This window comes from Helianthus annuus, chromosome 16 (assembly GCF_002127325.2).
Source record: "Helianthus annuus cultivar XRQ/B chromosome 16, HanXRQr2.0-SUNRISE, whole genome shotgun sequence".
In the NCBI taxonomy this organism is placed as follows: Eukaryota; Viridiplantae; Streptophyta; class Magnoliopsida; order Asterales; family Asteraceae; genus Helianthus; species Helianthus annuus.
In genome coordinates, this window is record NC_035448.2 from 202,744,612 (window position 1) to 202,765,582 (window position 20,971).

Here is a 20,971-nt window from a genome sequence, read left to right on the forward strand (position 1 = left end):
TTCATGGTTGGATGATGTCAAAGTTTGAAGTTCATCAAGAACACCATGATGACATCACCCAAGAACACTTAGATCTTGGTGATTTCACGGTTAGAATTCAAGTTTTGAAAGATAGAAAGGTGTAGAATCTAGCAATGATCAAAAACGTACAAGATTTAGAGTGAAAACTTACCGGAGTTGAGAGAAATCTGAGAAAAGGTGGAGAAGATAGCTGGTTCGGTCAGAGCTTTCCAAAAGTGGAAAGTATGACAATGACAGCCCTATTTATAGGCTTCCAAAAGAGGAAAGTGTCAGCCGATCGGCTGGGAGATCCGATCAAGTGCGCTGCTCGATCGGCTGGCAAGGTGCTAGCCGATCGGCTGGCCTGTTCGATCAGGATGCTTCCAGTTCGATCCTCCACGCACTTTGAGCATTTTGCGACGATTTTCGACGTTTCGATTCTGATGGACGATGATACGATTTTGATAGAGTTCCTAGTCAAAGTACTTTTAGTAGTTGGGACTATGTCTACATACAAGCATCTATATTTCACGTTTCGTTGTCAGTTTCGATTGAGTTCGATTGCCTTTCGAGTTTCGATTCGATTTTCGATTGATTTGCTTGAATACCACACCGAACATAAAGTACGCACAAGTGACACATAAGGCACACACACACGTATATCCATACCACAATTTGCATAATTCGAGTCTCAAGTTTGATTGATTGTTAGATCGGTTTGATTGCTGATTAGGTTAACTTTATCGCATTGTTACTTCCTATCATTCACAGTCGTAGATCGGTTCGCATTAAAACACGTTCGATTACTTCGATTCTTGCTGATTACAACACCTACTCCACATAATACAACTAACACACAAAATCGACTATCTATAGTCAAAGAAAGTCAAAGTTGACTTGGACTTTCACTTTGACTTTGACATTCGAAAACACAGGGTGTTACAGGTGGTGGCATGGTGGCGACGTGACATGTTAACTCTTTCCTCCCTTTGAACAATGATGATTATTGCGGGCTGCGGCCCGTTTGAACAATTTACTCTTTAAACAATTTACTTTTCTGCATTTTATTTTTGTATTTGGTGATGGATGATTAAACTTAAACGATTGTAATTTAGGATTTTTATTTATCTTATTAGATTGTTGTTGTTGTGTGAATAAGCTTACATGTACCTTGTGATGCTTGGATCCACCAAGCATAGGACACCCTGGACCTGAAACAAGAAGTCCGACACCTTAACCACCTTTTTTCTACAACAAACAGTAGCTCTACACGAGGACGTGTCTCCCATACATACCCTCGTGCCTCTTCGTCGCTGAAACATTTTTCTTCTGGACTTGCCCCCGTGTCAACCTTCTGTAAGTTTTTGCTAAAAACATGATACTGACACTTTTTACACGGAGACATGTCTCTTAGACACGCCCCCGTGCCTAGTGCCTGATTTTTGAAAAAAAAATGTTGTTTTTAACCCACATTTACTCAAATCTAACCCATTTTGGACGCATTGGGGACAATGTGTAATTTAAGTGTGGGGGAACTTGAATTTGTTTGTCCTAAAACAATCCTTACACAAAACTCTATTTGGAACCGCTAAAACACCCCAAATCTTTTTCAAAATATTTTTTTAGTTTGTTTTGTTTTAGTTTAAGTTAGAAAACCAAGTTCTAAAAATTCAAGTTTTTACAAGTTTACAACCGATAGCACTGTGATAAAAAGAACCATATACGAAAAGTTTATAAAAAGGCATGACAATCTCTCTTAAAATTTGATTGTATATATTATTTTCACACTTTTCCCTTTTCCCACAAATTGTGAGTTTTGAGCCTTTACCGAGCATTCAATATCATATCTTTACTAAATGCTCACTTTTCATTTCTTCTGTGAATAGCCGGTATGGTTCTTACGAATCTAGAGCTTGACAAGACAATACATTCCCGGTCCTTACCAACTAATCCAAGTAAGTAAATGATTGAGTCACTAGGACTATAAACCATTTTCCTTTTCAACCTTATTTTCTCTTTATCTCCCCACCAAAAACAAAAATTTCCCCTAGTCGACCTTTTGAGCCTAAACCTTTCGTTTCAAACCCGCAAAAATACAATTTTGCGTAAAACACCCATCACCCAAAACCTTTTTTTATTTTTACACCCCTTTATTTTAGTAAAATCGGTTCTTTTGAAATACACAAAAATATGTGACTTAGCTATATTGTGAACATTTATTCTATCGAAAAAAAATTAGTTGCTTGAAATAAAATAAGCAGATTTTTTTGCTTATAAACCTTTAGTTCATCCCTAAGTCACAAATAAATAAATTTTACAAAAGAAAATCGACATTTTACACCTTTAGTCACTTTTCAAATAAAACTACTCTAACCAAAACTACCCCTAAAAGTCCTATTAATATTTACAAAGATTATGTTAAAAAGGAGCAGGTTTGGTTACTTGTCAAGCATATGGTAGGAGTAGGTTCCATGCCAAGATCGAGCGTTTCACTTATACATTTTCGGCCGAGTGTTAAGTGATCACTTGTGAGGTGTGTGAATTTGTATATAGCTAAATGAAATTTTAAAAAGGCATGTTATGTCCAAAAATATTTATTTTTCTTAAAAAGAATGTCGAAAAGGATTGTAAATAAAATAAAATCAAGAATAAAAATAACTTGGATTCCCGACTACAATAAGACCCAAAAACTTCTTCTCTACCAATTCCATTTGGTGTGTAAGCAAAATTAAAGAGTCTTGCTTGAGAACAAGAAAAGATTCAAGTGTGGGTGTATTTGATATGCACCAAATGCAACATATAAATTATCTCAAATAAGGTATAAAATATACCCTTTTTAGTACTAATGTTGGAAAAATGTGTTTCTTTGTATACTTTTGATTTTTTAGGATTAAAAGAGCTTAATGTACAAAAGGAACAAATTAACGGCAAAAACCAACATAAATACAAAAGAAGGGAAGTTGATAAATCATACCGACCTTCTGAGCTTCACAACAAGACCAAAAACAACGAATCAGAAGACAAGCACGAGGCCGTGCCACCAAGGCATGGGGTCGTGCCCCACTCAAGATTCTATAAAGAAAAAGATAAACAGAAGTAGACAAGAGACACGGGGCCGTGTCCTATGGACACGAGCCATGGTCAACTCACAGATATGCAAATCTTGGATAGTACAACAAGTACAATGGCCACGGGGTCGTGCAAGCATCCGGACTGACACAACTCATTAAATGAAGACAGAGAAGAAGGAGGCACGAGGCCGTGTAAACTGTCTGTTTCCAACTATAAATAGGGGTGTTTGGTTTAATTGCAATCCATCCATTGGCAAACCACTTCTCTCACACTTGCCACCACTCCACCACTATATCACCACCATCACCCACCACAACCATTAGAGTTTCAAGTACGTAGTAGTCTCGGGATCCAAGATCGATTGTAAGAGGCTTTGTCAAACTATGGCCATGTTTGGCTAATCTCTGAAGACATATTTTTTATGTATTACTTTTTATTTCCAATTTTTGGTTAAATTTTAATTGAGTTTGTTTTAGTGACTTTAAAATCTAGTTTTTTATATTGAAAGTGAACTTTATTCTATCATCTCTTCATGTTTTGTTGATTCACTCATTCGTGTGTTTACGGTCTATATAAAGCACGTTAACTGTCCGGAAGGGGTTAGAATGGTGGTTTGGATAAAGTTCTTGGCTCGTTCAGTGTATAGATCCTATGAGGATGATTCAAGCTTATTAGGACTTCCTTTGAGTCAGAGTGTATCAAATCGGGGGAAGTAAGAACGACTTGAATCCCTTATAAATAAACTACTATTAAAACTTTAAACCGGCCTTGCGGGACTGTATCCCTGCTGACTCAGACCAATATGGCCGAGGGTAGCGTTGCCTCCAAAAGAGGGACATGCCACATTTTGTATTAATAACTTACTTAATTATCTTTCAATATTCCGGCCTTGCGGGACTGTGTCCATGCTGACTCAGACCAATATGGCCGAGGGTAGCGTTGCCTCCAAAAGAGGGACATGCCACTATAGCTAAAATAATCTCTTAAAAAACCCAAAGTGCGGAAATCATCAAAGGATACATAAAAGATGAGTTGGAACCAAGTGATTCTATCTTGTCTATTTGTTTCTTTTATTACTTTAGTTTCTTTCTTTATTTTACTTATTAAAAATATTTTCTCAAAATTTGGTTAGATTAGACGTTGACGATATTTCGATATTAAAAGCTTTTGTGTCCTTGGACGACCTCGATATCTTACCATCACTATACTATGCCAACGATGGGTGCACTTGCCCTAGCGTGTTATCGAGAGTGATAGTGTTACATCGTGTTTTATAAATTTGAAGCTTGATAAACGAGTAAAAAGTAATTAAAAATCATACACACTCGCAACCACGTCAATGTCATAAGAGGAACTGGTACAAATACCAAGTTTACGGTTTCGGGGGTGGAATATAGGCGCGGTTATTATCTTGTTGATCAAATTTACCCAACCTACTCTACAATCGTTAAAACTATTACGCACTCGGCAGACGATAAAAGAAATAAATTTGCCAAGTTTCAAGAGGCGGCGAGAAAAGACATTGAATGGTGTTTCGGGGTTCTACAAAAAAATGACATATCATTGAACATCCAGCACGTGCTTTTAGAAGTTGCGATACTGTATGTATGCTTTTATCTTGCTGCATAACATGATCAAGGGAGAGCGATTTGTGAGTACAACGAAAATGTGCCTATCGGGAATTCTGTTCCGGTAAGTCTAGAACAAAAAGATTTAATTAGGTTCTTGTTACGTAACGAGAACACACATCTAAACCTTCAAACGGATTTGGTGGAATACATTTGGAACAACACACAAGTTGAACCCAATAACAACGTGGCAAACGACGACTAGTTGTTTTTTTTTTAAGTTTAGGTTTTATTTTTTTAATTTAATGTGAACATTAATATTAATATTAATTTTAGAGTTTAAATTGATTTTACTTTTATATATATTGCATATTACTTGTAAAATTAAAAAAAAAACAAAAAAGTATAAATAAAAAAAAAAAAAGAAGACTCATCCTCCACACCCTTGGTCCATGGTTACTCTTTAGAGACTCATCATCCTTACATAATGACGTGGATACTAACATGAAAGAGCATCCTTAAGGATAGGGATGTGCATGGGTCGGTTTGGGTCGATTTTGGGTCATAACCATAACCATAACCGAGATGTCGGTTATTGAAAAGTCATAACCATAACCGGTGGTTATGGCGGTTTCGCTTATGGCGGTTTTGATGGTTATGGTGGTCGGTTATGGGTCAGTTAACCATGAACTTGGGCGTAGCTAAATTTAGCTCAAAACAATATTATCTATAAATATTAATACCTTTAATCACCGAAACAGTTATCAGTTCGTAAAGATCGCAATACCTTGAAGCTAATCAGTTAATCAATACTTAAAGATCAATACCTGGTAGGTAATTAGTTTCGTAAATACTAAAGATCGATACCTAGAAGCTAATCAGTTAACAGTTCAAAAGAAAAAAGTTAATCAGATAATAAGTTTCGTAAAGCATAATCAGCTAATCAGTTTCGTAAAGCATAATCAGTTATTTATGCCGTTCAAAAGAAAAAAAAATACCACAATACGTAAAAGAGATGATACATATCCAGAGAGAATGATCTGGTCGAGTTTATTTATGCCGTTCAAAAGAAAAAAAGTTAAACAATACGTAAAGAAACAATCAGTTAATCAAAGTCAGTTAATCAATACATAAAGAAGCTAATCTATACTTGGAAGCTGGAACTTTGAATTGGAAGTCGAACTTTGAATCGAACTCTTGTTCCTTAGATCAATGGACGCACTGAAAGGAAAAATGGAACCGAAAGGACGACCTGAATGACTGAAATCTGAATACACTTTGGAACCTTAATATTAATAAGTAACCGCGTATTCCAAAATACGGGATATTTTTTATTGGTTTAATTAATTCAATGCTCGTCCTTTGGTATTCCTCCATGTCCAGCAATTTGAAATTTTGAATAATATAGAATATCGGATCGGTTATGCATATGGGTCGGTTAACCAAGACTTTACTAGTTAGCGGGTTGGTTCGGTTATGGCGGTTTTGGAAACGTAGAAAATGATAATCGACCCATGATTGTCTGTTTTTTAAAAATTAAAAACCGACCCATTGGTTTTTTCGGTTCGGTTTTTTTGATTATTTTGGTTATAGATCGGTTAATTCGATTCTACTTAAGGATGTGGATCGTCACACCCACTGAGTGTGTGAATAAATAACCTATCCCATTTAAAATAGTTATTATATTACATTCTAATTTCCTTCACATGCTCAAAGTTGGAATACAATTATTTCTAAACTGTGAACCCCACTTGAGTTTGTTTGCTACCATACCATGTCTGCGCCTTCCTTCCCAATCTCCCACCTACCCACCTCTCTCGCCACTTTCTTCAATCAATCTTCACAATATTTATATCTTTCTTGAATCAATAAAAACTATGCTGTTTCAGAGCAATTGTATAACTTAAAGAATCATCTTTATATAACTATTCAACATTTTTTTATTGGGTTTCAAGTTTTTTATCTCACAAGTTAATAACTTTTGCAGAAATTGAATTGGGTCTTGCTGTTTTGAGCAAAAATGGTGGTTGCTGGTGCATTGAGTTGTGGAATTGGTGGTGTTATAAGTGAAAATAAGGCAATTAGAAAGAATCTGGTTACCCAATTGCCAATACAAAAGGTTGTTCTAAGAAATGGAATTCAAAATAGGAGATTGAGATTCAATAATGTAATTAGGGGTTGTGGGTTGATTAGTGATCAAGAGGCTTTGGATTATGATCTGGGTGCTTCAAATTTGGAAGAAAGGTTAGCCGAAACACGCGATAGGGTCGTAAATGGTTCGGTTGATGATCAAATGTAAGAGTTTCTAGTCATTGATCATGTGTTTTAATAATTTAATTGCTGTTTTTGATGTTGTATGAGTGATATGAAATGTGTGGTTCTGATTTTTGTTTGATTATGATTGGTTTTGGTTAGTGAATCTTTGGGAACTTCGAACGATGTTAAACGGTCTCCTAGTGTGCAAACCGAGCTTGTATTGCTTGCATTACCAGCCATTGCAGGCCAAGCTATTGAACCTTTGGCACAACTTATGGAAACGGCTTATATCGGTAGACTAGGTAAGCATTCATACCGAGCTTGTATTTCCCGTCAGTAACGACTCAAATGAATGTGATACACACCACTAGATTCACGTATCTATTATTATTTGCATATATGTATTGTTATTTGTTTATGTAACCATAGTTATTAAAGGCGCTAAGCACACTCAAGGCGCATAGGCCTTGCCTGGGGCCTAAGCGCAAAGCGCAAAAAAAGCGAGGGACTGAGAAAAATTAAGCGCATAATGAAAAAAAGTTAAAAATATATTATGTATTAGAAAAAGAATACTATTCTTCAAAAAAAAAAAAATAAACAAAAGCTATTATATAAAACTATATATCATCTATTTAAAACCAAAAGTTCTAAAAATATTGGTGTATTAGTGTAGAAAAGTAGTTTTCCTTGGATAAAAGTAGAAATTTGGCTAGAATCTTGTCGGCGGAATTTAGAGAATTTGGCCGGAAACTATCCGGAATCTAGGAATCTCGCCCGGAATGTACGCCTGAACCGTCACCTGGAGAATTAAAGCGCAAATTCCTCGACTTAAAGCGCAAATTCCTCGACTTAAAGCGGAACTGCCTCGCCTCGCCTGAAAAATGGGCCTAGGCACAAGAGGCGATGGCTTTTTAACAACTATGTATGTAACATGCTTTCATCATAAAATGCCTACTTTTACTGGTCATGTCCATGTTGTAAATTGTGCACTCGGTTCCCGTTTAAGGTGCGTTGGAGTTGGCTTCAGCCGGTGTGTCGATATCAATTTTCAATATAGTATCGAAGGTGTTCAATATTCCCCTGCTTAGTGTTGCAACTTCATTTGTGGCTGAAGACATAGCTAAGCATGCAAAAAGTGATTCGGATTCAGGTATACCTTCAACATATAAAAATATATATTACCGTATAGATACACAAAACATACCCGAAAAAATTCCGTATTCTTGCAGAAGAAAGAAGGCAATTACCTTCAGTCTCTACCGCACTGGTATTATCTGTCGGGATTGGTATACTTGAAGCGACGGCGTTGTACTTTGGAGCCGGAACCTTTCTCAATCTAATGGGAATATCATCGGTAAGTAATTAAGCATACTGAAGCCGTATTTGTTTACACGATCGGCTCGATTCTTCAGGAGTCAACAGACACAGACATAACCATTTCGTATATATTGATCAGGCTTCTTCGATGCGCGTTCCCGCTCAACGGTTTCTTCAACTTAGAGCGATTGGTGCTCCTGCTGTTGTACTTTCGTTGGCTATTCAAGGTGTCTTCCGTGGATTCAAGGATACAAAGACGCCTGTATTTTGTCTAGGCAAGTGTTTCTCGAAGTCATGATGTCACACATCCAAACACCCTGTTACTTATCGGCTTCAAAATGGTTTATTCATGCGTGTATTGAAATGTACAGGAATAGGAAATTTGGCTGCGGTATTCTTTTTTCCCGTTCTCATGTACGTTTTCGGATTGGGTGTCACCGGTGCTGCCATCTCCACCATCGCATCACAGTACGTTTTCGGATTGGGCCTAACTATGAACATCAAATATACCTAAAATAAGTTTGTGACGCTTATTACTTTGTTTATATAATTCAGATATATCGTGACATTTGCAATGATATGGTACCTTAATAAGAAGACCGTGCTGAAACTACCGGAAATGAAGGATTTACATTTTGGAGGTTACCTGAAATCCGGTACGCGTTTCTTATAAATATTATCTGTGAACATGGTTGTAAAACAAGGTTTCCAAGGCCGAGTACTACCCGAGTAGTCGCTACAAGGTAGGCTGCCGAGGCGACTTTCTTCGACTCCGCCTAATTACTCGGAGTCGGTCAAACGCGGTCAACCTTGGCCAGAATTGGATCTAGTAGGTCAACTCGGGCTTAGTTTGACTTAAATAATAATAAGATATAATTTCTATGCCTATCATATTAAGAAATGAATATCATTTTCACATATTTTGTTATAAATATTAGTAAAAATATGTTATTTGACATATATTTAATCTCCAAAAAGTAACTTCTTTATAATTTAACATGTCCGAGTACTCCCCGAGTACTCTCCGCCTAGACCGAGTACTCTCAACTCCCCGGTGGACCGACTAGGGAGCGCCTAGCGACTTTTGCAACCATGTCTGTGAACAATCCAAAGTAGTCAAAAGGTTGAAAATGTTGACCATTTACCGTTTACGGTTTCTGTTCAGGCGGTTTTCTGCTAGGGAGAACTCTAGCGGCTGTTGCAACCGTAACATTGAGTACGTCAATGGCCGCACGCCAAGGACCAATATCCATGGCTGCACATCAAATATGCTTGCAAGTATGGTTATCTTCGTCTCTACTTGCAGACGCGCAAGCGTCTGCGGGTCAGGCTCTGATCGCAAGTTCGTTCTCAAAACGAAACTACAGCAGAGTTAAAGAGATCATGTTTTATGCTTTAAAGGTATGGGTTATCTTCGCTACGTTTTTTTTAATTTCAAAACATTTCTGCTTTTGACGGTGTTTGTTTGTTTGTCATCGCGTGTTGCAGACTGGATTAATAACCGGGGTTAGCTTAGCTGTCGTATTGGGATTGTCGTTTGGTACTTTAGCCACGTTGTTCACCAACGATGCACAAGTTCTAGCCATTGCTAGATCTGGTGTACTGGTATGTATCGGAGCTTTGTACTATTTAATTTGCCACTAGCTTTTTAACCCCGCGCGTTGCGGCGAGAATTTGATTATCAGTACAGTAATGCCGTACCGGCACTCAGTATACCAGTCGAAAGACGTAACGTAAAACCATGAGGAAAAGAAAATTTAAACGTAACCACCGTATTTGTAAAAGCCGTTTGGTTTAAAAATGACGTTACAAAAATTAATGCCAAAACGTAGATCAAAAAAGTGTATATTAGTAAAATTAAAAAAGAAAAACAAAGAAATATGGAAATTTTATTAAAGTAGAGAGACTAAACATGTTATTAGCAAAATTGAGGGACTAAAATTGTGTTGATTAAATTTTGTTATAGTAGAGGGACCAAACATGTATACTAGTATATACTATATATTAGTTTAGAAAAGTTAAAAGAGGAAACAAAGGAATTCGAATACTTTATTAAAGTAGAGGGGCTAAACATGTTAATATGTTATTAGCAAAGTTGAGGGACTAAAGTGATAAAAGAGGCTGACATGTGGCATCATATGATTGGCTAGGATGAATAGTGAGATAAAATGAGTTGGTTTTTAATATATATATATAAAATTACTAATGGTGCAAATTCGTGTTATGCACTTATGCTTTATCCCTAACGGGTCAACGGGTAAAAGCAAAAAAAAAAAAAAAAAAAAAAAAAAAAAAAAAAAAAAAAAAAAAAAAACTTATTAGTAAGGAAACAGTTAAAAGTCAAACCAAATAATATATAAAGCCTTCAAAATCATTTTCTTCCAAATATGATATCATTATGCAATAATATACATTTTGCATTACAATTGACAGTACACACATATTGTTCATAAAAGTTGGATAAAAGTAACTCGGTTAATATTTTTTAACAGTTCGTTAGTGCAAGTCAACCAATTACCGCTCTTGCTTATATTTACGACGGCCTTCATTATGGAGTTTCAGATTTCAAATTTGCAGCATGCTCCATGGTAAGAGACCTTCTATATTCGGTTAATAAAATACGTAGAAATGCGAGTACTACGACTAACCATTAATGATATATAGATGTTGGTGGGAGCAATGTCGTCTGCGTTTCTACTCTATGCTCCTTCGGTTTTCGGTCTTGCGGGTGTCTGGGCTGGCTTAACATTATTCATGGGGATGCGTGCTGCGGCAGGATATATGAGGTATCTTAAGCAAATAACAAAGAATAGTTATATAAATATAAATTAATTAATAAAGTAAAATAAAATACGTGATGTTGATCACTTGATTGTTGATTCAGTGCTATGCAAGAAACCGATAACAGACTTAACGTTCTTGTTTTGCAGGTTAGCTGAAAAGAACGGCCCATGGGGGTTCTTGCAAGAGATCCCTGAAACCGAGGTTAGTAACGTGACTCAAAGTGTATATTGTGAGACTATCGGTAGTTTACATCATTGTTTAGGTCATAATATCAGTAGGTGCGGTGCGTATATCGTGTCGGGTTGACGGGTTGTATAGTTGAACCCGAACGCAACCCATATAAAATCTTGTAACCCGAACACAATCCATTTATCTAAGCAAGTCAAACAGGTTGGTGGGCTCTAATCAAATTGTAAATGTGTTAAACGGGTTGACGGGTTGACCTGTTTAATTAAATGGGTTAAAGTGGTCAACATGAACACGGCCCATTTATTAAACTAGTGTTTTGGGTCATGTCAGAATTGCCAGCTCACTCTCAATAATATATGTGCAGATTGAAACTTGTTGAAGGCATAACTCAATTTACAAAAACTTGCGGTTGTATACTGTATACCCAAAACATCAGGTTCCGATGGCCTCGATAACCGTTAGAGGAAACTGTCAATTTCATCTTGACGTTTGTCGCTAAAAATCCCGAAGGGCTGAGGCAGTAACGACAGCCATCCAGGATGCCATTTTTGCAGCTTTATTTGTCATCATTTTTTTACAAGTATGTACAGTTTAATAATGTTTCTAAATATTGAAAATGTTACTGTCTTGTTATATGTTTTAAACTTTTAATAAAGTTGATTGCAAGTTATTTTAAAGAGTTTATTAATAAAAAATTTAAGAAAAATACACTTGTACACTGGATAAAAATATACATTTGCCTCAAGATATGCTGCCGAGAGCCTTTGCTTTCTCCCGCAACAAAAACTTTTGCACCTTCCCCGTCGAGGTTCTCGGCAAGTCTTCGAAAATGACGGTTTTAGGGGCCATATAACGCGGCATACGATTGCGACAATAGTCGATGATTTCCTGACCGTCAACGCTGAAACCGTCTTTCAGTTTCACAAACGCACACGGCGTTTGACCCCAGTGGTTGTCGGGTCGTGCCACCACTGCAACCTCGAGAACTGCTGGGTGGCTATAGATTACTGTTTCAACCTCAACCGTGCTTATGTTTTCGCCTCCTGATATGATAATGTCCTTTGACCGATCCTTAACTTCTATATACCCGTCTGGATGTTTGACCGCTAAGTCACCACTCCGAAACCATCCGCCGGCAAACGCTTCTTCGGTAGCTTTTGTATCCTTCAAGTACCCGCTCATGACTGTGTTCCCCCGGAACATAACTTCCCCCATTGCTTTCCCATCACATTCGACACTCTCCATTGTGATCGGATCTTTCACATCGACGGAATCCAACCCAAGATGTCTCACTCCTTGTCGGGTTTTGAGCTTCAATCGTTCTTCAGTTGGCAACGAATCCCATTCGGGTTTCCACAAACACAATGTCCCCGGACCGTACGTTTCCGTGAGACCATACAAATGTGACACACCGAACCCAAGCTCCTCCATCTTCGAAAGGATCAACGGAGGCGGTGGTGCACCACCCGTCATAATCTCGACTTTGTGTGGTAGCGGTTTCCGCTCAGTCACCGGAGAATTCACAATCATGTTCAAGACCGTCGGAGCACCTCCCATATGCGTAACCTTATGAAGATCTATGTTATCAAATATGTCCTTCGGATCACATCTCCGAATGCATATGTTAGTACCACCGATGGCCGCCAGGCCCCATGTAACACACCATCCGTTGCAATGAAACATAGGCACAGTCCAGAGGTACGTTGTTCTCGCCCCCATTCCATGCATGAAAACAGTTGCGATTGAGTTCAAATACGCGCCACGGTGACTGTAAACCACCCCTTTTGGCCTCGACGTCGTGCCAGAAGTATAGTTTAAACTGATGGGATCCCATTCGTCGGTGGGTCGAACTACATTGAACCCGGAAACTCCACCCTCAATGAGGCTTTCGTATTGGTGGTAGGCATTGGTATTCAGCTCGGACTGCGGCGGTGTGCCTTCGTAGGTGATGGTAACAATGAGAGGGGGTTTTGTGTGTGGGGGCTTGAGCAGATTGAGTGCGGCCAAAGCAGTGTGAAGAAACTGATGATCTACAAAGAGGATTTTAGTTTCGGAGTGAGTTAGAAGCGTTGCGATCATGGTGGAATCATGGCGAGTGTTAAAAGTGCAGAGGATGGCTCCGGCCATCGGAACAGCAAAATGCAGTTCTTGCATTGCCGGAACATTTGGTGCCAGTGTCGCTACCTGCGTCATTAGCATATTTTTATTAGATAATAATAGTAGTAATAGTAATAATAATATTAATAACCGTAATATTAATATTAATATTAATATTTACCTACATATACAAAGAACATGGCGGCAATAGTTCTACCTGTTGGAAAAGGGGGGCTGCCCTTTTTCTTTTTTTCTCTTTTTTTATTTATTTATTTATTATTTTTTTTTTTTTTTGCATTTTTAAGCTTAGTATAATTATAATTGAGCATTATCAAAAGTACACGTGGTTGATTGAGTGGTTTTGATATATGTATATGAACAAACAAATTCAATAGACAACTCTATTGGTCCAGTCGATTTACGATTTTATCCACAGTTTAAAATTACGGTCTTGCCCGCAGTTCAAAATAAAATTATGTTTTTGGCCCCAGCTTAAAATTATGATTTTGCCTCAGCTCAAAAATATGATTTTGCCCCCTTTTCAAAAATTACGATTTCGCTCTCAGTTCAAAGTTACAATTTTTCCCTCGGTTCAAAATAAAATTATGTTTTTGCCCACAGCTCAAAATTACGATTTTGCCGTTAGTTCAAAACTATGATTTGCCCTAGTTCAAAATAAAGTTATGGTTTTGCCTCCCAGCTTAAAATTACGAATTTGCCGTCAGTTTAAAATTATGAGTTTGCCCCGGTTAAAATTTGTAGTCTTGCTATCGTTTTAATTTTTTCTTCCTAGCTCAAAATTACAATTTTACCCTCAGTTCAAAAATATGACTTTGCCCCCTTTTCAAAAATTACGATTTCACCCTGAGTTCAAAATTACGCTTTTACCCTCGGTTTAAAATAACATTATGCTTTTGCTCCCAGCTAAAAATTATGATTTTGCCCTTAGTTCGAAACTATGATTTTGCCCCAGTTTAAAATAAAATTATGGTTTTGCCCCCAACTTAAAATTACGAATTTGCCCTCATTTAAAAAATTACGATTTTCCCCCAGTTAAAATTTGTAGTCTTGCCATCGTTTTAGTTTTTTTATTTTGCAAAACTTTAGTAGTTTTATTTTAGAGTTAAATGCCATTTTAGTCCATGTGGTTTGAGCTATTTTGCCAGTTTAGTCCAAATGTTTCATTTTCCGCCTGTGGGTCTAAAAAGGTTTCACTGTTGCCATTTTAGTCCATTAGGTTAACTTAATCCATTATTTCTGTTAACGAGAAGGGCGATTCGGTTATTTTATATGGCCAAATTGCCTTTCTAGCTAACATAAATACATATAAAATGACCGAATTGCCCTTCTGGTTAACAGAAAAAATGGATGAAATTAACCCAGTGGACTAAAATGGCAACGGTGAAACCTTTTTGGACTCACAGGAGAAAAATGAAACCTTTGGACTAAATTGGCAAAATGATCCAAACCACATGGCCTAAAATGACATTTAACTCTTTATTTTACTTGGTTGACTCAATTTAAGTCAAGCAGGTGTCTAGCACTCGCCCGTTGGTTCTGACCATGGTTGTAAAACAAGGTTTCCAAGGCCGAGTACTCCCCGATTAGTCGTTACAAGCCAGGTCACCGATGCGATTTTCTTCAACTCCGTCTAATTATTCGGAATCGATCAAACGTGGTCAACCTCGGCAAGAAACGGATCTAGTAGATCAACTTGGGTCGAGCTTGACTTAAAAAAATAAAAACATAATTTCTATGCCTATCCTATTAAAAAATGAATATCATTTTCACGTATTTTGTGATAAATATTAGTACATTTATGTTATCTGAAATATATTTATTTCCGAAAACTAATTTCTCTATAATTTAACATGTCCGAGTACTCCTCGAGTACTCTCCGCTTAGGTCGAGTACTCTCAAATCCCCGGTCGACCGACTAAGGAGCGCCTAGAGACTTTTGCAACTATGGTTCTGACAAATTACTATTTTGCCCCAGCTCAAGATTACAGACTTGCCATCGTTTTAGTTTTTTTTTTTTTTTAATAAAACTATGGTAATGTTTTGGTTTAATTGGTTGACTCGATGTATTTTTTGTTGAGATCGTATTATAAGTAGTATGTACAAGTAACTAAAATACATACATACATGTTATAAAACTAAGAAATATTCGGCTTAGCGCCCTGCAATACGAACGGAGCATCCAACTAGTTAGTAATACAACAAGAACAACAATATCCGGTAAATCCATTATAGCAAAGTCACTGATAGGGTGGGTGGATTATGAGATATATACATAAATTTTAATAATAAAAGCAAAATATGATAAAGAAACAAAAATATTAGTCTCATTTTGCTAGCAACACATTTTTTTAAACTCATAGAGAACTGGTTGTCGTCTTTTTATTTTATGGTTGTATATAACATCTCAATGGTTGATTCCATATCGGTTCCACATAATGAGCAATTGATTTTGAATTTTTGGTATTGTATTTGTATTTCTTAAATTTTATGAAACTCTATGTTTTTTTAGCGCAATTGATTATGAAAAAGTAAGGATTGTATTTTAATGAAAATTTGTGTTTTTCATTATGAGTATTATGGTTATGTTTGTACTCTTTGACAAGAGTAACAAGTAGAAGAATTGGGGAAATAATACATGAATTGGGGAGGAGTATGATCAAATACAAACCACATTTCATATACAAACCGGAAAAACCATTTAAAAGGTGTCATGTAGCATCCAACCAATTATAAAGAAATGGTAAAATAATAACTTAAATAATATCAATTATATTGAATTGCCTTGTCTCTTTTTCAACGTGTTAGATATAATTCTCGATAAAGAAAAATGTTGATATCATTCACGTATGTGCTAAACTCAATTATCTTGATTAATTTTCATGTGCGGATATAATTCAGAAGTGCTACTTTTATGTATGTATTGTTTTAATATGTGCTAACTTATGTTCGATATACGTTCGTAGACAGTTCGCGAACATGTTAATTTCCTTAACGTACATGAACATGGCCTTGTTCGTATTCGTTTGGTTCGTTTACAACCCTAGAAATATATAATATATATGGGTTAGGGAGGGTAAATTTATACTTATTTTTTTTGTTTGGGTGAAATATGTAATAAACAGCTTAGTAGAGGGAAATATAAAAAAAAACCCTAAAAGTAATATGTTTACTGTTTGGTACAACTTTTATCATGTCTAATATTTTATTAACTATTTAAAATAATAGAAATAAAATTACTGGTTACAAGGCGATAAGTCAGAAGTATGTAACATGGGAGATGTCAGGTCAAATACGCTAAAAGAAAAATAATGCATATTTATTTTTATATTATACTGAATTTCTTCATGATATATTATAATACTTTCTATTTTAAATAGAAGAAATTATATTCATGCGTTGAATAGTGTAACAATTATTGCATTTTTATAATCTAAGACAACTGCATGTATTATCAAGCATAAAGATTATTATAAAAGTTTACAAACCAAAATAAATCTATACCTAAAATCGGTGCAAGTTTCCTTTTAACAAAAAAATGATATTCTTTAACCCAATGACCATTCTATCGCTTCACTATTTATTTTATTTTAAACCAAATGATAATTTTTTTTTGCTATATTTGAAGTCAATGTTTTAAAAATCGGTTTTTAAATCAAACCGGATTATGCTAAAAAATGGTTTAACCGGTTGAACCAGGTTGTACCGAGCGGTTCAACCGAGTTGACTAACTAACTCTATAATTTTATAAATTACAACATTAACTCAAAAGTTAATCAAAAAATGCATGATTATATGTTAAAAGATGATTCAAAAGTAATTACATAATAAAAAATCATCCAAAAAATGATCGAAAAACATTCAATTTCTAACAAGCTCTTTTAAATGAAAATGTACGATATGTTTAAGTCATTTGGGTGTTGAATACATCAAGTTCACGATCGCATAAAAGATTAAATTCACTATTAATTTCATCCTCATCAACTAGAGGATAACTATTTTCGTTTCATATACAATATTAAGTAAGAACTTTTAGTTACGAATAATCATAATATATAAAAATTACGTAAGATAAGTAACATATATAATAAAAATAAGTAACAACACAAACTAAAATAACCCTGGGCCGGTACCGGTATTACGTTTCAAACCGGTATACCGGATTTTACCGCCAGTACAAACCTTATGGCGTTTCACTTATTTACCGGGGTGTTTCGTACCGGATTTACATCTGGAAACGGTAATACCGGTATAACCGGCCGGTATTTACCGGTTTTTAAAACATTGTTTGAAGTGTTCGAATAGAACTTTTATTGAATCCTTGATAATTGTTTAGTTAAGTCAAAAGATATTAAGAATATATGCTCAAAAGGGAAATGATAAAAAAATTAAAATTCTAAATTAAAACAAAAGTTAAAAATATATTTTGGGTGCTCATTTTTTATCAAATATTTCTTTTTGATTAGGTATTGTTAAAGAAAAATACAAGTATCCATACATCTGTTTTTAATTTTTATATAAAATCTTTATTAAATTTCATAAAATTAATAAAATTTACAAATATAATATATCAGACAAGTCATGAAATTGTATTTTTAAATATCTACACTCAAAAGTTCCAGTTAAATTATTTATTTGAGGGTTATTGAATTTTATTACGCCCAACTAATCACTTTTGGCCGCTGTCACTTCCCACTTTCACTTTGGCTCCTACCACTCCCAACTTAACACTTGGGTTACTGTGTCACCCCGTCATTAGCCAAATACTAACTTGGTTAGTTTTATTGTTCTGCGTGGCTAATTTTAGATGACGTGGTGTGTTTTAATGAGGTGGCATACTGATGAAAAAAATATTTTTTAAATAAATCAAAATTTTTACAGAACTCATCCCTCCTTTTTCTACTTCTCTCCTCCTCTCTACCACCACCCTACCTGACCAAACACCACAAACCGTCGTCCAACACCCCTCTCTCTACCACCGCCCCACCTGACCAACCACCACAAATTGTCGTTGGTTCTGTTACCCACAACACCATCATCACAAAATTAACATAAGGATCTACTTTATCAGTCACAAAATTGAATAAAACATGCATATATGTTATGAATCTACCTTTAGCGGCAGAAATGGACGGAGAAACCAACGCCGGAGAGTTCGCCATAAGAAGTATTTAAAGTCCGGCTAGGAAAAGTGACAGAATTGGAGACTATTGATGTGGTGTTTTGAAACCTCAAAGGCTAGGCACTGAACTCGACTCCATCTCCCCCCCCCCCCCTCTTACCACTGACACCACCACCGCCTGCAACGGCACCACTGTTCCCCTCCTCAACATCACCTGATTATCATCATCACCCCGTTTTCCTCCAAAATCAAAACCCTAAATTCAATCCTCGATCCACCAAATCCACCAAAATCGAAACCCTAATAGGCTTCTAGATTAAGCGGTTTTGACTCCATCGTCATTTGTTTTCGATATCATCTCGAATAGGCTTCGAGATCCAGATTAAGCGGTCGTTGGTGGTGTGGGGTAGGTGGTTACAGTGGGTGGTGGCCAATGGTTCTTGAACACGGGAGTATGGTGGTAGGGTGGATAGCAGCGGAGGGTGGTGGTGGGGTGGAAGGCATGATGGTGTGGGTGGATGGTGGTGGTGTTAAGTGAGAGAGAGCGAGAGAGGGAATATAAACTGATTTTTATGTAATATATATATAGAGTAAGGTTAACATACAAAAAGCCTTATCATACATCACGTAGGAGACAATGATAACCGTTGGATCAGGGGTATAATCACGCATGGGACCACATAATCACGCATGGGACCACATAATCACGCATGGGACTATAATCACGCACGTTCTATGATAATAACGCACGTTATATTTTTTGTCATGTATGTTAATGTAGGTTAAGCCTTGAAGTACATTATACTTTCCCTATATATATAAATATATATATAAAAGTTTTGTAATTTTTAATTACTTTTTGTTTATTTACTTAAATATTTTAAACTAAATAGCTAAAAAGAATATGCTCTAGATCCACGTTAGCTTGCCATGTTGGATAAATTAGCTACGTAGGACAATAAAACTAACTAAGTTAGTGCTTGGTTAACGACGTGGTGAAACAACGACTTAAGTGTTAAGTTGAGGGTGATTGAAGACAAAGTGAAAGTTGAGAGTAGTAACGGCTAAAATAGATTAGTTGAAGGTGATAAAATTCAATAATCTCTTTGATTGAAGGGGTAAAAGTACATATCAAAGAAAAGCTTAGTGACAAGAAAAACCAAAGTCACAAAAGCTTGATGGTAAAAAGTCAAAAAAGTAACTCATGCTAACCATTATATAATAATAATAATAATAATAATAATAATAATAATAATAATAATAATAATAATAATAATAATAATAATAATAATAATAATAATAATAATAATATATTTGGTAACGCGCCACCACTCTCTTTCCCTCTCACAGTCTTGGCTCTTACCCAATCGACGAATTTCACTCACCCTCTCTCCTCCTCATGTTTCATGTCAGCTACTGATCGATGGATGACTAATTAAGACAAAATACATACTTTTATTTTATTTGTAAACTCATTAAAAAGATAATTGTAACGACTCAAGATTCAGATTATCTACAACTAACTAGAATAAAAGGAGTTAATATTTTCTCTCATTTATCTATACATACATATATAAAGAGATAGATAGATAGGGTAGGGCTATATAGAAAACCCTATATATATAAAAAACCTTAAAAAACCCAACTTCCCGACATTTTTTTTTTGAAAAAAATAACACATGTTTGAAAAAAATAACACATGTAATATACATGTTTTTAAGAGTTTTGGGCCAAAAAAAAATAAAAAAAGCGCTGAAGGATGATTTAAAAAAAAAAAAATTTCAGCAATTTCTGTCTTTTGTGCCTAACACATGTTAGGCAACCGGACATTGCTGAAATTTGTTTATTTTTTTAAAAAAAATCCCTTCGGCGCTTTTTTTTGTTTTTTTTGGCCCAAAACACTTTAAAACATGTATATTATTACATGTGTTATTTTTTTCAAAAAAAAAATGTCGGGAGGTTGGGTAAAAATGGGGAGAGATTTGAGTTTCCAGAGTTTTCTAAAAATTTAAGTGTTTTTTGTCTAGCATTACCCTGGATATAAAGAGATAGAGTGAGAAGAGAATGTATAAATAAGATTTAGAGGTACGGGAATAGTGTGAGCCATAATAAAACAGAGAGAAGAAAAAACTTACAACATCACCACGTTTAACCCCCAATTGAGTTAGTGCAGAGGCCAGCTTCACACACCTTCCATGTGTTTCTTCCCATGTATACTTTAACGATCTATAAACAACCGATGTCCGCTCTCGGTACACGTCCGCCGCTCTCTCCAGAAAACTAATCGGCGACAAAGGAACAAAGTTCGCTGAGCATCGAACAAGTCCTTCCACCGATCTCCATGATTCCGCCCGCAAATCATCGGCAGCTTCAGGTAGCTCAGACACCTGAGAGTATCGACGCAGATGTTGACCAGTTCGAATTGTTTGGAAATGAGTCGTGCGGATGAACCAAGGCTTTGTCTTGTGGAAGATCCTGTTCATGGTGATTGATGGTGAGAGGATTGAGGACGGAGTAACAAAGAGATTATATTGGTTGTTGGTCTTTT

General features: G+C 36.1%; 2 protein-coding genes across 4 annotated transcripts; one reads left to right on the forward strand and one right to left on the reverse strand.

The window, feature by feature from the left end:
• The first annotated feature begins 6,349 nt into the window (after nt 1-6,349).
• Nucleotides 6,350-11,863, forward strand: LOC110918665 (protein DETOXIFICATION 45, chloroplastic). Of its 2 annotated transcripts, none has more exons than XM_022162942.2 (14): nt 6,350-6,536; nt 6,628-6,935; nt 7,056-7,198; nt 7,903-8,046; nt 8,123-8,250; nt 8,353-8,488; nt 8,585-8,681; nt 8,769-8,869; nt 9,379-9,614; nt 9,702-9,818; nt 10,706-10,801; nt 10,878-10,999; nt 11,144-11,198; nt 11,551-11,863. In XM_022162942.2, exons 2-14 carry the CDS (start codon nt 6,661-6,663, stop codon nt 11,563-11,565), a joined length of 1,665 nt encoding a protein of 554 aa, XP_022018634.1. In that variant the 5' UTR covers nt 6,350-6,536; nt 6,628-6,660; the 3' UTR covers nt 11,566-11,863. The 2 variants fall into 2 exon arrangements, with proteins under 2 accessions (XP_022018634.1, XP_022018635.1); XM_022162943.2 differs by having other exon boundaries at nt 8,126-8,250.
• Nucleotides 11,843-20,971, reverse strand: LOC110918664 (probable acyl-activating enzyme 2). 2 transcript variants are annotated; one of them, XM_022162940.2, is made up of 2 exons: nt 20,559-20,971; nt 11,843-13,370 (listed from the first exon to the last, which is right to left on the reverse strand). In XM_022162940.2, exons 1-2 carry the CDS (start codon nt 20,904-20,906, stop codon nt 11,928-11,930), a joined length of 1,791 nt encoding a protein of 596 aa, XP_022018632.1. In that variant the 5' UTR covers nt 20,907-20,971; the 3' UTR covers nt 11,843-11,927. The 2 variants fall into 2 exon arrangements, with proteins under 2 accessions (XP_022018632.1, XP_022018633.1); XM_022162941.2 differs by lacking the exon at nt 20,559-20,971 and adding an exon at nt 18,415-18,554.